At 45.3% G+C, this 16,415-nt stretch overlaps 1 protein-coding gene across 1 annotated transcript in view; it reads left to right on the top strand.

The window, feature by feature from the left end:
- Positions 1-723: 723 nt before the first annotated feature.
- The window catches only part of LOC141105085 (uncharacterized), a 41,261-nt gene continuing 25,569 nt past the window's right edge, over positions 724-16,415 (top strand). The window contains exons 1-3 of the mRNA XM_073594928.1: positions 724-758; positions 848-910; positions 1,026-1,123. Coding sequence (XP_073451029.1) covers positions 737-758; positions 848-910; positions 1,026-1,123 — 183 coding nt within the window. The 5' untranslated portion in view covers positions 724-736. The remainder of the gene's footprint in view (positions 759-847; positions 911-1,025; positions 1,124-16,415) is intronic.

Raw genomic sequence — 16,415 nt, 5'->3', positions numbered from 1 at the left:
TATACAGGGAGATATACAGAGAGAGGGGTATACAGGGAGATATACAGAGAGGGGTATAAAGGGAGATATACAGAGAGGGGTATACAGGGAGATATACAAAGAGAGGGGTATACAGGGAGATATATAAAGAGAGGGGTATACAGGGAGATATACAGAGAGAGGGGTATACAGGGAGATATACAGAGAGAAGGGGTATATACAGAGAGATATACAGAGACAGGGGTATACAGGGAGATATACAGAGAGGGGTATACAGGGAGATATACAGAGAGGGATATACAGGGAGATATACAGAGAGGGGTATACAGGGAGATATACAGAGAGGGGTATACAGGGAGATATACAGAGAGAGGGGTATACAGGGAGATATACAGAGAGGGATGTACAGGGAGATATACAGAGAGGGGTATACAGGGAGATATACAGAGAGGAGTATACAGGGAGATATACAGAGAGGGGTATACAGGGGGATATACAGAGAGGAGTATACAGGGAGATATACAGAGAGGGGTATACAGGGGGATATACAGAGAGGAGTATACAGGGAGATATACAGAGAGGGGTATACAGGGGGATATACAGAGAGGAGTATACAGGGAGATATACAGAGAGGATATAATATAAAAGAAGATGGACAGAGGGAGGGAGATCTCTTCAGGGTAATAACGTGTGATCTGCTTGCAGCTCCTCCTATTCACTTCACTTTCCCGCCCTCCATTTCCTGCTTCCTGGGCACATGTTTCCTGTGACATCACAAGGTGAATCTGCACGATAGGAACTAGCCGTTACCAAAAGAAAACATTGTTGGAACTGGCAGCAGAGGAAGTAATGATATTAATTTATTTAGAAGGATACAAGGATCTCTACAAGGACGTCATGATGGAGAATCAGCCGCCCCTCACATCACCGGGTAAGAAGAGACTTTATTGTAAAGGAGAGAGCAGTACGAGGGTCCACCTAGATCCCCCATCATCTGATAAACACATAGAAACAATGTATTCAGTCAGTGTGTGTGTTTCCTACAGATGGATCCAGTAATGGGAAACCACCAGAGAGATGTCCCCGTCCTCTGTATTCCCGGGATTCCACACAGGAAGATCACACCATCCCTCACCATCATCAGGTAGGTGGGACTGAGCAAATATAACTCAAATACGTTGTAGAATTCTACGCTTCAAAATAACATTCTTTTATTTCATCTCTTGTTTCCTTTTATAAATCCGTTTTATCACATTTGGGGTTTAGGGTGAACAACTGAAAGACATCAAAGTTGAGGTTAAAGTAGAAAAAGAAGAGAAGTCCGGGGATCAGCAGTCAATGGTAGAGGGTGATCCTCTGTGTTCCTGGGATTCCATACAGGAAGATCACACCATCCCTCACCATCTCCAGGTAGATGGGGCTGGGCATCTAGACCTAAATATTTATTGTAAGCCATGAGATGACGTTCTTCTGTGTAGTCTCTTGTTTTACTTCAACATCTGAAGTGCAGCCTTTGTTACCTACACCCCCCATCCCCGTTTCTAGCTCCTTTGAGCGCCCTACATTTTTCACCTGATAAGGTTGAAAATAATGGGCTAGAGTTCTACTTAAGTTGTTTTTCATTTCTCTGCATTATGTGTGCATGTCAGCATATGTTGCAAGACTAGCTTAAGTTTTTCCAGATGTGTAAGTCCAGCGTGATGTATGTTGAAATATACTGCTTGTTACCTTATATGGAAATTTGCTGAAACTGATGCTTGTGTAACCAAGCCTATAAAAAGCCCCAATAAAGCAGTTTAGTTCAGTTCAGTACGGGACCTTTAAGGCTCGGAATTGATATACAGAAACTCCTGATTCTGTGTCTTATTTCTAATAGAGCTAAATTTGGCAAAGCAATATAAACTAGAGGCAATTCAGTTGAGAACTGCACTTAACATTTCTGGCGCCCGAACAAAGGGACTTACCGATGATACTTCAAGAGGTGGATGAATGAGTACTGACGGAACAAAAGGACAGGCATTCCGGGAACCACAGATTGAAAACCTGCACAGGTAAGAAAAAGCTTTATTTTTCTTATATTCTGTGCTCCCCTGATTTGTGCCTATCCGTTCTGTCAGTTACGGTTCTCCTGGTTTTAAAACACCAGCCTCTGTAGTGGTGAGTCTAGAATTACTGCATATTTTGGTTTATATTGCTGGAATTATTTGTTGTTTGTTGTCTGTCTTGTTGAGAAAGTGAATGAGCCTTGCCAAGGTTGGTATGAATTGAAAGAATATCATCCCAATGAGCAACGGAATGCGCCCTTCCGGGGGGTCTGACACTTAAGTTTGATATTCAATTTAATTCATAAACCATAGACGGGTTGAGAGTATAAGCCCTGTCTGCTCCATAAAGCAGGGATAAGAGTGTATGAGAGGGATCCCAGATACGGGGGGGAATAAGGTCTCCATAAGCCCGGAGATCTAGTCGGATACCTGGTCACTTAAAGGAATGCTTGTATATGTTGTAGCCGTCAGTCTGGTCATAATATTTGTCAGTTGGCTAGCATATAAAGTAATTTGATTTCAGAAATCTCATCCGGAGAGGTTTTTAGTATTCTGGCACCCTAGGAGGAAGGCAACGAGGAACTAGTGTAGCTTTTTTAGTGCTTTGTATTGTACACTAAGTGTCCCACACGCTACCTAGGCACGGACTGTCAGAATGGGCCAGCAGAACACGAAACCCCATCAGGGAATTGTGGCGCATTATACGGTGCCACAGATAATTAAGAACATCTATGGGAAAGATGAAGCATAGGACTTAAAGGATGTCCTTCGTAAATTTAAGGTGAAAGGAGCAGCGGGTTTAGACCCGGATGTATGGAGTGAAATAAAAAGGGAAAGACAAGGAAAGGTGTTAGAGAAGCAATGGATGCGTCAGGTTCAATGCTTAATTAAGGTCTCAAATAGAGCGAAAGAAGAGGGGTGGAAATATAATCCAGATTGTGATGGTTGGGATATGAAAGACAGAAGAACAAAAAATGTTGAAATTTTAAATAATCTTAGTTCAACCATCCCACCCCCATATACTGACATAGAACGTAAACCACACAAGATATATCCTGTACTTGAGGGGAGAGGATGGGTTTGTCAGGTTTGTGGAGCACAAAAACCTCATTCAGAAACTGTAGTCCCCGTACGCACTGATACACGTATTGTACAGGTAAATAATCCAGAATTTGGACAAGCAGCCCATCCAAACGCCCCACCTACTATTACTCGTAGGATGCAAATAAGGACTTGGAAGCCTTGGTCAGCAGACACTCTTATGGCATTAATACAGAGCGCCCCAGACCCGGTAGCAAAGCCAGCTGCTTTCTGTAGATTTGTGACACAGTTAATGAATACACATGAATCAACCTGGCAGGATGGGGAGGATTTATGCAGACATAAAATGACTCTGACCCTGTTTAACCAGTTTATGACCGACCTGCAGACCGAGCTGAGGGGGATGGCAATCTAGAGGCAGGACATGTCAGACACATAGACTCAAGGGCCCCTTTTATTGCTAGATTAGAAGCTTTCTGTCAGGCAAAACAACAGGAGAGGGGGTCAATATCACCCATGAAACAAATGCCAGGACAGACTGTATCGGAATTTTACTTATCTATGGAAAGTATGATGGCAGATGAGGGATTGGATTTGGCTCTGCCAGTCAAGATCTGAGCCTTCAATAGACAGTTTATGGAAGGATTAATTCCACAGATAAGTGAAAGACTGAAAGCCTGCACACCACCCTTAATTTGTTGCGATTTTTGGCAGAAAAAGGTTGCAAGGTTAATAAGAAAAAGTTGCAAGTGTGTCAGAAAAAAGTTATCTTTTTGGGACATTGTATATCACAGGGTACAAGACATCTCACTGATAGGGATGAGCTTCGAGTTCGAGTCCAACTCATGTTCGACTCGAACATTGGCTGTTCGCAAGTTCGCCGAACAGCGAACAATTTGGGGTGTTCGCGGCAAATTCGAATGCCGCGGAACACCCTTTAAAAGTCTATGGGAGAAATCAAAAGTGCTCATTTTAAAGGCTAATATGCAAGTTATTGTCATAAAAAGTGTTTGGGGACCCAGGTCCTGCCCCAGGGGACATGGATCAATGCAAAAAAAAGTTTTAAAAACGGACGTTTTTTCAGGAGCAGTGATTTTAATAATGCTTAAAGTCAAACAATAAAAGTGTAATATCCCTTTAAATTTCGTACCTGGGGGGTGTCTATAGTATGCCTGTAAAGGGGCGCATGTTTCCTGTGTTTAGAACAGTCTGACAGCAAAATGACATTTTGAAGGAAAAAACTCATTTAAAACTACCCGCGGCTATTGCATTGCCGACAATACACATAGAAGTTCATTGATAAAAACGGCATGGGAATTCCCCAAAGGGGAACCCCGAACCAAAATTAAAAAAAAAAAATGACATGGGAGTCCCCCTAAATTCCATACCAGGCCCTTCAGGTCTGATATGGATATTAAGGGGAACCCCGGCCAAAATTTTTTTTAAAAAATGATGTGGGGTTCCCCCTAAATTCCATACCAGACCCTTCAGGTCTGGTATGGATTTTAAGGGGAACCCCGTGCCAAAAAAAAACGGCGTGGGGTCCCCCCAAAAATCCATACCAGACCCTTATCCGAGCACGCAACCTGGCAGGCCGCAGGAAAAGAGGGGGGGATGAGAGTGCGCCCCCCCCCTCCTGAACCGTACCAGGCCACATGCCCTCAACATTGGGAGGGTGCTTTGGGGTAGCCCCCCAAAACACCTTGTCCCCATGTTGATGAGGACAAGGGCCTCATCCCCACAACTCTGGCCGGTGGTTGTGGGGGTCTGCGGGCAGGGGGCTTATTGGAATCTGGAAGCCCCCTTTAACAAGGGGACCCCCAGATCCCGGCCCCCCCCCGTGTGAAATGGTAAGGGGGTACAAAAGTACCCCTACCATTTCACTAAAAAACTGTCAAAAATGTTAAAAATGACAAGAGACAGTTTTTGACAATTCCTTTATTTAAATACTTCTTCTTTCTTCTATCTTCCTTCATCTTCTGGTTCTTCTGGTTCTTCTGGCTCTTCTGGTTCTTCCTCCGGCGTTCTCGTCCAGCATCTCCTCCGCGGCGTCTTCTATCTTCTTCTCCTCGGGCCGCTCCGCACCCATGGCATGGGGGGAGGCTCCCGCTCTTCTCTTCATCTTCTTCATCTTCTTCTCTTCTTCTCTTCTTCTTTTCTTCTCTTCTTCATTTTCTTCTCCGGGCCGCTCCGCACCCATGCTGGCATGGAGGGAGGCTCCCGCTGTGTGACGGCGTCTCCTCGTCTGACAGTTCTTAAATAACGGGGGGCGGGGCCACCCGGTGACCCCGCCCCCCTCTGACGCACTGTGACTTGACGGGACTTCCCTGTGACGTCACGGGGAATGCCACAGGGAAGTCCCGTCATGACCCCGTCATGACCCCGCCCCCCATTATTTAAGAACTGTCAGACGAGGAGCGCCATCACACAGCGGGAGCCTCCCTCCATGCCAGCATGGATGCGGAGCGGCCGGAGAAGAAAATGAAGAAGAGAAGAAGAGAAGAAGAGAAGAAAAGAAGAAGAGAAGAAGATGAAGAAGATGAAGAGAAGAGCGGGAGCCTCCCCCCATGCCATGGGTGCGGAGCGGCCCGAGGAGAAGAAGATAGAAGACGCCGCGGAGGAGATGCTGGACGAGAACGCCGGAGGAAGAACCAGAAGAGCCAGAAGAACCAGAAGAACCAGAAGATGAAGGAAGATAGAAGAAAGAAGAAGTATTTAAATAAAGGAATTGTGAAAAACTGTCTCTTGTCATTTTTAACATTTTTGACAGTTTTTTAGTGAAATGGTAGGGGTAAGTACCCCCTTACCATTTCACACAGGGGGGGGCCGGGATCTGGGGGTCCCCTTGTTAAAGGGGGCTTCCAGATTCCGATAAGCCCCCCGCCCGCAGACCCCCACAACCACCGGCCAGGGTTGTGGGGATGAGGCCCTTGTCCTCATCAACATGGGGACAAGGTGTTTTGGGGGGCTACCCCAAAGCACCCTCCCAATGTTGAGGGCATGTGGCCTGGTACGGTTCAGGAGGGGGGGGCCGCACTCTCGTCCCCCCCTCTTTTCCTGCGGCCTGCCAGGTTGCGTGCTCGGATTAGGGGCTGGTATGGATTTTTGGGGGGACCCCACGCCGTTTTTTTTTTTTTTTTTTTGGCGCGGGGTTCCCCTTAAAATCCATACCAGACCTGAAGGGTCTGGTATGGAATTTAGGGGGAACCCCACGTCATTTTTTTTTTTTTAATTTTGGCCGGGGTTCCCCTTAATATCCATACCAGACCTGAAGGGCCTGGTATGGAATTTAGGGGGACTCCCACATCATTTTTTTTTAAATTTTGGTTCGGGGTTCCCCTTTGGGGAATTCCCATGCCGTTTTTATCAATGAACTTCTATGTGTATTGTCGGCAATGCAATAGCCGCGGGTAGTTTTAAATGAGTTTTTTCCTTCAAAATGTCATTTTGCTGTCAGACTGTTCTAAACACAGGAAACATGCCCCTTTACAGGCATACTATAGACACCCCCCAGGTACGAAATTTAAAGGGATATTACACTTTTATTGTTTGACTTTAAGCATTATTAAAATCACTGCTCCTGAAAAAACGGCCGTTTTTAAAACTTTTTTTTGCATTGATCCATGTCCCCTGGGGCAGGACCCAGGTCCCCAAACACTTTTTATGACAATAACTTGCATATTAGCCTTTAAAATTAGCACTTTTGATTATTCATGTTCGTGTCCCATAGACTTTAACGGTGTTCGCGTGTTCGAAAGAACTTTTTTCCTGTTCGCATGTTCTGGTGCGAACCGAACAGGGGGGTGTTCGGCTCATCCCTACTACTGAGGAGAGGGTTCAAGTGATAAAGGAAATGTTACCCCCACGGAATTTCAAACAATTGCATATGTTTTTAGGTATTGTGTCATATTGTAGACAATGGATACCACACCCTAGCGCTTTGATGCAGCCATTATACAATTGTTTGAAAATTGTACCGTATATGCTTACGTAGTGCACACCACACATGACATACATGCAATCTTGTCTCAAGTTCAGCCCAAACACATTTCAATGGCTAGGCAATTAAGGTTACAGTGTACTTTACTTTTACCTCCAAATGTCACTTTTCAGCGCTGTACAACCTTGAATTTGGCCACCTTTTTGCCTCTTCAGTCACCAGATTTGGCAAGGGGGAATAATAGTGCTAATAAGGAAGGAGATGAGGAAACTGACACCCTTCTGTTTAAAGAGATAGCACGATTGTTTTCAGTTCATGGAACAGGAGACAATGGGATTCCCACATGTTACAGATACACCAATCTTAAACGCTGAGCACACTTTGTACATAGATGGCAGTAGGTTTGCTGATGACAAGGGTAAATATCACACAGGGTATGCTGTAGTGACTGATACACAGGTGCTTGAAGCACAGCCCTTACCAGCCCACATGTCAGCACAAGAAGCAGAATTAAAAGCTTTAGAACAAGCCCTAGAATACTTAAAAGGACGAGAAGGGAATATTTACACTGACTCTGCCTACGTTTATGGTGTAGCGCACGATTATGGCCACATATGGAGGGCTAGAGGTTATCTGACAGCAGCAGGTACACCTGTAAAACATGGAGAAGGGATTAAGAGAGTCCTGAACAATCTTCAAAAGGTTAAACGAGTGGCCATTATGAAGATAGCGGCACACATGAGCGCAAAAACAATTGAGGCAAAAGGAAATGCATTTGCAGATTTGACTGCAAAACAGGCAGCTCTAGGGGAAGGAAGCCCTGAGACTTTAGCAGCGGTAGAGGTGAGTATCCCAGAACCAACATGGCAGCAGCTGAGTAAATTACAGGAGCAAGCAGGGGAGAGCGAGAAAGATAAGTGGGTCAGGATGGGAGCAGCACCAGACCTTGACAATGTATGGAGGGAAGGAGGCAAAGTATGCCTAACTGCCTCTCTGTACCCAGCAATGGCAGCGGCAGTTCACCTACCCACACATGTGAGTTCCAATTCCATGTATAGGATTGTGAACCAAGGATGGCTCGCCCCTGGATTCAGTAGTACTGTGAGAAACTACTGTGCAGCCTGCCAAATCTGTCTCCTTAATAACCGAGGACAGAGAGTAAAAACCCCACGAAAACACCAGGTTCTGGCCCAATACCCCTTCCAGAGACTGCAAATTGACTACATACAAATGCCTAAAAGCGCCCCCTTTGAATTTGTCCTCGTGTGTATCGATTTATTCTCAGGTTGGCCCGAAAGCTATCCAGTAAAATCAGCTACAGCAAAAGCCACAGCCAAGAAACTGATCACTGAGTTAATACCTAGGTTTGGTCTTCCTGAAACTATAGAATCAGATAGGGGGACACACTTTACAGGAGAAATCATGCAGAATGTGATGACCATGTTAGGGGTTCAACAAAGTTTCCACACCACTTATCATCCACAGAGTTCAGGATCAGTGGAAAGAGTAAATGGGACAATAAAGTTGAAAATACAAAAAGCCATGCAAGAGTTAAACAAGCCATGGCCAGAATGCCTGCCTTTGGCTTTGTTCTCCATAAGATACACTCCAACAGGGAAAACAGGATTGTCCCCATATGAAATACTTTTTGGGAATGCACCTAGATTAGGTCTATACTTTCCACAGAGTATGCAATTGCAATGTGATAGTTTGACTGCATATGTGATACAATTACAACAACGTCTAACTAAGATCCACAAAAGTGTGTATTCTTCTCTTCCAGACCCTAACTCAATAGCAGGTACACATACACTGCTACCAGGAGATTATGTATATGTTAAGAAACACACCAGAAAGACATTGGAACCTAGATTTGAAGGTCCTTATCAAGTGCTTTTGACCACAGCCACTTCAGTGAAATTGGAAGGAAAAGCAGCCTGGATCCACGCATCACACTGCAAAAAGAGTTTTGAACCGAGAGAAACAGAATGAAGATCCTTCTAACTATGATAATAGTGCTTGAATGTTTTCAAATGTTTGTTTATACTTGGACTCCCGGTATCAATGTAACAGTTCATGAAAATAGTACTGATCTTAGATGGGTAAATCAGGATAAGAGTATAACGCAATATCCTTACTACGAATGGTATTTTGTACCAGTAAGGAAATGGGAAAACACAACAGGAGGATATATACAATGGCAACATTATGGTTTCAATATAAAGATAGAGGACGCTCTACCCACCATCTTCGAATCCTCTGTATTAACTCCTATTCCTAGATTTTGCATAAATGTTTCGGTATCACAACAGAAAACAAAAATCAAATTTAATGTAACTTTTCCCCAGCTACCAGAATGTAGGTATCGCCGAGAATGGTATGATACAGTTCTCGGGGCTGCAGGAACCGGAATGGGAATAATGAATGGGATACAGATGGAAATGATACAAAATAAGTGGAAACGTGCAGGAAGTCACATAGCTGATAGTTTAATAATCACAAGCAAATGGTTACCTACAACATTCGAAACACAAATTAGCCAGGTACAATTAACTAAATATCTCAATATTATGGTTAATCACACAGCACTAGCCAGTCTGGAGTTGTGGAAAGCAAATCAGAAGTTCATAAACATTACTCAATGTGCTTTTTCTACACTATCTTATCACATTCAAATTAATAGAGCTCGAGATGAGCTACGATTAGGGTTTAAATTTAGAAAGTACATGGTTTGAAGTACTAGGAAAAGAAGTTGAATGTGAGGAAAGATGGTGTGCTGGAAGGTTTGATGTATACAAAGTGGAGGAGGTCCAGGTAATGTGTAAGTTAATAGTGATGCCACTCCTGATAGGAAAGGATCTACCTGAATTTTGGTACCCTGAGATTTATGGACACTATGTAGATACACAAAACATGACTCATGATCTAAGTCTATGTGCTAAAACTAATAAGGGAATAGTCTGTGGAAGAAGTTCTCCAGTCTATGAACCTTGCTTATTGAAACATCAATCTAACATATGTAAGTTTCAGAGATTACCAGTAGGTGTAGGAAACAGATTTATGGAGATAGGACCACAACATATTTGTTTAGTCACAAATGATCAGGAAACTATGGAAAGTTTAAATAAAACGGCCCCTTTTTCAGGATGCGTAAAGAATGTTAAAATGCTTAAATGGCAGAATGACACTTTCCTTTTTGAACCAGATGCACATAGAATATTTAATCTAGAATGGACGGTAGATAATCTTACTGATACTACACCTTTTATAATATCATTAGAGCCCTTACGGCAAATCTTAAATGAGTCTGAAATACTTAGAAAACACATAGAGACACAAGAACATACCCTTCAAAATAATCTAATATCTGCGGTTATAGATAAAGGGAAATTAATACATTTATCCTCACAAATAAGAGATGAAACAACACATCACTGGTATGATGTATTTGCTGGATGGTCACCCACTGCTACGGCAATTCTTAACTGGATGCTTAATCCGATACTTATTCTAATTTTAGCTTTTGTACTGCTTACCGTGATAAACTGTTGCTTATATAGGAAGATTAAGGCACGAACAGACAGAATAGAAAGAGAAAGGTATTAGGAACTCTAATGACAAAAAGGGTAACTTGACATCACCCCTTTTCTATTCTCTTTAGTTATAAGATGCAGGTATGGATTTGAGGGATGAGGGTAAATAGAGAAGACTTATCCTCCTCTGACAACCCGCGGTCAGGGATAGTACTCTTTGAAGTATCGGCTGTTCACTTGTTTGCAAGGACCCAGAATCGTGGAGGGGATGATGTCAAAGGGGGAAATTGATAAGGTTGGAAATAATGGATTAGAGTTCTTCTTAAGTTGTTTGTCATTTCTCTGCATTATGTGTACGTGTCAGTATATGTTGCAAGACGTAGCCTGAGGTTTTCGCCTAAATGAGTGTCCAGCGCGTGGTGTATGTTGAAATAAACTGCTTGTTACATTATATGTTGAAATATACTGTTTGTTACCTTATATGGAAATTTTGCTGAAACCTATGTTTGTGTAACCAGCCCTATAAATGCTTCAATAAAGAAGGGCAGCAACAGTTCAATACGGGACCTTTTATGCTCGGAACTGATATACAGATACTCCTGATTCTGTGTCTTGCTTCTTTAAGAGCTAAATTTGGCAAAGCAATATAAACTAGAGGCAATTTAGTTGAGAATTGCACCTAACAATAGTTACATAGTAGGCGAGGTTGAAAAAAGACACAAGTCCAACCTATGTGTGTGTTTTTATGTCAGTATTACATTGTATATCCCTGTATGTTGTATGTATGGTTCTCAACCTCAGTCCTCATGTACCCCCAACGGGCCATGTTTTCAGGTTTTTTTGTTTACTTTGCACAGCTGCTTTAAATCAATATCAATGACATGGTATTGATAAGATCTATTTTATCTAAGGGAAGTTCCCAAAACATGGCCCATTGGGGGTACTTGAGGACTGAAGTTGAGAACCATTGCATTAAAGAACCTATTGTTTAAGAGTAACCATCTGTGTTACTTTGGAAGAGAAGGGACTTTACAGTGTATTGGGGAGAACTGGGGAACAGAATGTACAATTCAGTTAAGTCTTGATGTCGTGGAGTGAAAAGTGATAAGAAGGAGCCTCCAGTTAGGGGCAGAGAGAATGGTGGTGACCGGTGACAGAGGTTCTGTAGGTAAGGGTAGCTTGGCACCTGGCTGGACTCCTATGTTTGGGACCACTGCAGACCAGAACCCTCCTAGGGGCTATGCTTAGAACCACGGTGTGCAAGGCCTTGCAAAGTGAATGTGGTGGTTCCCATCTTTTCCATGTGCTGGGTTGTGATCTGTGCCAAGCTGGCCATCTCCATCCTTTGGACACTTTCAGTACCTGTAAGCGTGTATGACCTCATTGGTGGTGCACTGGAGTTGACACATCTGGAGTATTGATCTGCGTATGTCATTTTTCACTGAACACATGCTTCTTGTACTGTACGCTTCACATGATTGCATATTTTTTATCAGATTCATTACCTTGTATTCCGGTCAGGGCAGCCATCAGAAATTTTGGGGCCCCTTACACAGCTTTAGGCCTGATCACCAACATTCCCCTGGGCCTGCCCACTGGCCATCCCACGGAATCCACCCACATTGTGAAGAGTGGAGGATTGGATAGATGGTTGGTGCTGGGCATGGATGTGGGTACATTGTGGAGACTGGAGGGATGGATGATGCTGTGTGTGGATGTGGATAGACAGGGCCGGTGCAAGGAATTTTGTCTACTTAGGCGAGTATGCATTTTGGTGTCCTCCTACCAAACCCTACCATCCACAATGCAAACCCCCACTTCAATACAGTACAGTGTCATTATACAATACAGACTGGTCTTATACACTGACACTGTACTGTACATTATATGCAGACCAGTCTGTATACTGCTGACACTTACGTAGAGAGTGCAGGGTTCAGGAAAGTGTGAGGTACAGAGTGTAGGGTTCAGGCGAGTGTTAGATACATAGTGCGGGATTCTGGAGTACGTTATGTACAGGAAGGAAGGTGGGCTCTGGCGTGCATTATGTACAGGAAAGTGTGTTCTGCCGTGCGTTATGTACAGGAAGGAAGGTGGGTTCTGGCGTGCATTATGTACAGGAAGGTGGGTTCTGGCATGCGTTATGTACAGGAAGGAAGGTGGGTTCTGGCATGCATTATGTACACAATGGAGGGTTCTGGAGTGCGTTATGTACAGGAAGGTGGGTTCTGGCGTGCGTTATGTACAGGAAGGTGGGTTCTGGTGTGCATTATGTACAGGAAGGAAGGTGGGTTCTGGCATGCGTTATGTACAGGAAGGTGGGTTCTGGTGTATGTTATGTACAGGAAGGTGGGTTCTGGCGTGCGTTATGTACAGGAAGGTGGATTCTGGCGTGCGTTATGTACAGGAAGGAAGGTGGGTTCTGGCATGCGTTATGTACAGGATAGAGGGTTCTGGAGTGCGTTATGTACAGGAAGCTGGGTTCTGGCGTGCGTTATGTACAGGAAGGTGGGTTCTGGTGTGCATTATGTACAGGAAGGAAGGTGGGTTCTGGCATGCGTTATGTACAGGAAGGTGGGTTCTGGTGTATGTTATGTACAGGAACGTGGGTTCTGGCGTGCGTTATGTACAGGAAGGTGGATTCTGGCGTGCGTTATGTACAGGAAGGAAGGTGGGTTCTGGCATGCATTATGTACAGGATGGAGGGTTCTGGAGTGCGTTATGTACAGGAAGGTGGGTTCTGGCGTGAGTTATGTACAGGAAGGTGGGTTCTGGTGTGCATTATGTACAGAAGGAAGGTGGGTTCTGGCGTGCGTTATGTACAGGAAGGTGGGTTCTGGTGTATGTTATGTACAGGAAGGTGGGTTCTGGCGTGCGTTATGTACAGGAAGGTGGATTCTGGCGTGCGTTATGTACAGGAAGGAAGGTGGGTTCTGGCATGGGTTATGTACAGGATAGAGGGTTCTGGAGTGCGTTATGTACAGGAAGGTGGGTTCTGGCGTGCGTTATGTACAGGAAGGAAGGTAGGTTCTGGAGTGCGTTATGTACAGGAAGGTGGGTTCTGGCATGCGTTATGTACAGGAAGGAAGGTGGGTTCTGGCGTGCGTTATGTACAGGAAGGTGGGTTCTGGCGTGCGTTATGTACAGGAAGGTGGGTTCTGGCATGCGTTATGTACAGTAAGGTGGGTTCTGGCGTGCGTTATGTACAGGAAGGTGGGTTCTGGCATGCGTTATGTACAGGAAGGAAGGTGGGTTCTGGCGTGCGTTATGTACAGGAAGGTGGGTTTTGGCGTGCGTTATGTACAGGAAGAAAGGTGGGTTCTGGCATGCGTTATGTACAGGATGGAGGGTTCTGGAGTGCGTTATGTACAGGAAGGTGGGTTCTGGCGTGCGTTATGTACAGGAAGGAAGGTGGGTTCTGGAGTGCGTTATGTACAGGAAAGTGGGTTCTGGCGTGCGTTATGTACAGGAAGGTGGGTTCTGGCATGCGTTATGTACAGGAAGGTGGGTTCTGGCGTGCGTTATGTACAGGAAGGTGGGTTCTGGCATGCGTTATGTACAGGAAGGAAGGTGGGTTCTGGCGTGCGTTATGTACAGGAAGGTGGGTTCTGGCGTGCGTTATGTACAGGAAGAAAGGTGGGTTCTGGCATGCGTTATGTACAGGATGGAGGGTTCTGGAGTGCGTTATGTACAGGAAGGTGGGTTCTGACGTGCGTTATGTACAGGAAGGAAGGTGGGTTCTGGAGTGCGTTATGTACAGGAAGGTGGGTTCTGGCGTGCGTTATGTACAGAAAGGTGAGTTCTGGCGTGCGTTATGTACAGGAAGGAAGGTGGGTTTTGGCATGCGTTATGTACAGGAAGGTGGGTTCTGGTGTATGTTATGTACAGGAAGGAAGGTGGGTTCTGGCATGCTTTATGTATAGGAAGGTGGGTTCTGGCGTGCGTTATGTACAGAAAGGTGGGTTCAGGTGTGCGTTATGTACAGGAAGGAAGCTGGGTTTTGGCATGCGTTATGTACAGGAAGGTGGGTTCTGGTGTATGTTATGTACAGGAAGGAAGGTGGGTTCTGGCATGCGTTATGTACAGGAAGGTGGGTTTTGGTGTGCGTTATGTACAGGAAGGAAGGTGGGTTCTGGAGTGCGTTATGTACAGGAAGGTGGGTTCTGGCATGCGTTTTGTACAGGAAGGTGGGTTCTGGCATGCGTTATGTACAGGAAGGTGGGTTCTGGCGTGCGTTATGTACAGGAAGGAAGGTGGGTTCTGGCATGCGTTATGTACAGGAAGGTGGGTTCTGGCGTGCGTTATGTACAGGAAGGAAGGTGGGTTCTGGCATGCGTTATGTACAGGAAGGTGGGTTCTGGTGTATGTTATGTACAGGAAGGTGGGTTCTGGCGTGCGTGATGTACAGGAAGGTGGGTTCTGGCGTGCGTTATGTACAGGAAGGTGGGTTCTGGTGTATGTTATGTACAGGAAGGTGGGTTCTGGCGTGCATTATGTACAGGATGGAGGGTTCTGGAGTGCGTTATGTACAGGAAGGTGGGTTCTGGCGTGCGTTATGTACAGGAAGGAAGGTGGGTTCTGGCGTGTGTTATGTACAGGAAGGAAGGTGGGTTCTGGCGTGCGTTATGTACAGGAAGGAGGGTGGGTTCTGGCGTGCGTTATGTACAGGAAGGTGGGTTCTGGTGTATGTTGTGTACAGGAAGGTAGGTTCTGGCATGCGTTATGTACAGGAAGGTGGGTTCTGGCGTGCGTTATGTACAGGAAGGTGGGTTCTGGCGTGCGTTATGTACAGGAAGGAAGGTAGGTTCTGGCATGCGTTATGTACAGGATGGAGGGTTCTGGAGTGCGTTATGTACAGGAAGGTGGGTTCTGGTGTATGTTATGTACAGGAAGGAAGGTGGGTTCTGGCATGCATTATGTACAGGATGGAGGGTTCTGGAGTGCGTTATGTACAGGAAGGTGGGTTCTGGCGTGAGTTATGTACAGGAAGGTGGGTTCTGGCATGCGTTATGTACAGGAAGGAAGGTGGGTTCTGGCGTGCGTTATGTACAGGAAGGTGGGTTCTGGCGTGCGTTATGTACAGGAAGAAAGGTGGGTTCTGGCATGCGTTATGTACAGGATGGAGGGTTCTGGAGTGCGTTATGTACAGGAAGGTGGGTTCTGACGTGCGTTATGTACAGGAAGGAAGGTGGGTTCTGGAGTGCGTTATGTACAGGAAGGTGGGTTCTGGCGTGCGTTATGTACAGAAAGGTGAGTTCTGGCGTGCGTTATGTACAGGAAGGAAGGTGGGTTTTGGCATGCGTTATGTACAGGAAGGTGGGTTCTGGTGTATGTTATGTACAGGAAGGAAGGTGGGTTCTGGCATGCGTTATGTACAGGAAGGTGGGTTTTGGTGTGCGTTATGTACAGGAAGGAAGGTGGGTTCTGGAGTGCGTTATGTACAGGAAGGTGGGTTCTGGCATGCGTTTTGTACAGGAAGGTGGGTTCTGGCATGCGTTATGTACAGGAAGGTGGGTTCTGGCGTGCGTTATGTACAGGAAGGAAGGTGGGTTCTGGCATGCGTTATGTACAGGAAGGTGGGTTCTGGCGTGCGTTATGTACAGGAAGGAAGGTGGGTTCTGGCATGCGTTATGTACAGGAAGGTGGGTTCTGGTGTATGTTATGTACAGGAAGGTGGGTTCTGGCGTGCGTGATGTACAGGAAGGTGGGTTCTGGCGTGCGTTATGTACAGGAAGGTGGGTTCTGGTGTATGTTATGTACAGGAAGGTGGGTTCTGGCGTGCATTATGTACAGGATGGAGGGTTCTGGAGTGCGTTATGTACAGGAAGGTGGGTTCTGGCGTGCGTTATGTACAGGAAGGAAGGTGGGTTCTGGCGT

The sequence above is a fragment of the Aquarana catesbeiana genome, linkage group LG08, assembly GCF_042186555.1.
Source record: "Aquarana catesbeiana isolate 2022-GZ linkage group LG08, ASM4218655v1, whole genome shotgun sequence".
In the NCBI taxonomy this organism is placed as follows: Eukaryota; Metazoa; Chordata; class Amphibia; order Anura; family Ranidae; genus Aquarana; species Aquarana catesbeiana.
Note: the sequence above shows the minus strand (reverse complement) of the source record. Positions and strands in the feature narration are given on the sequence as shown.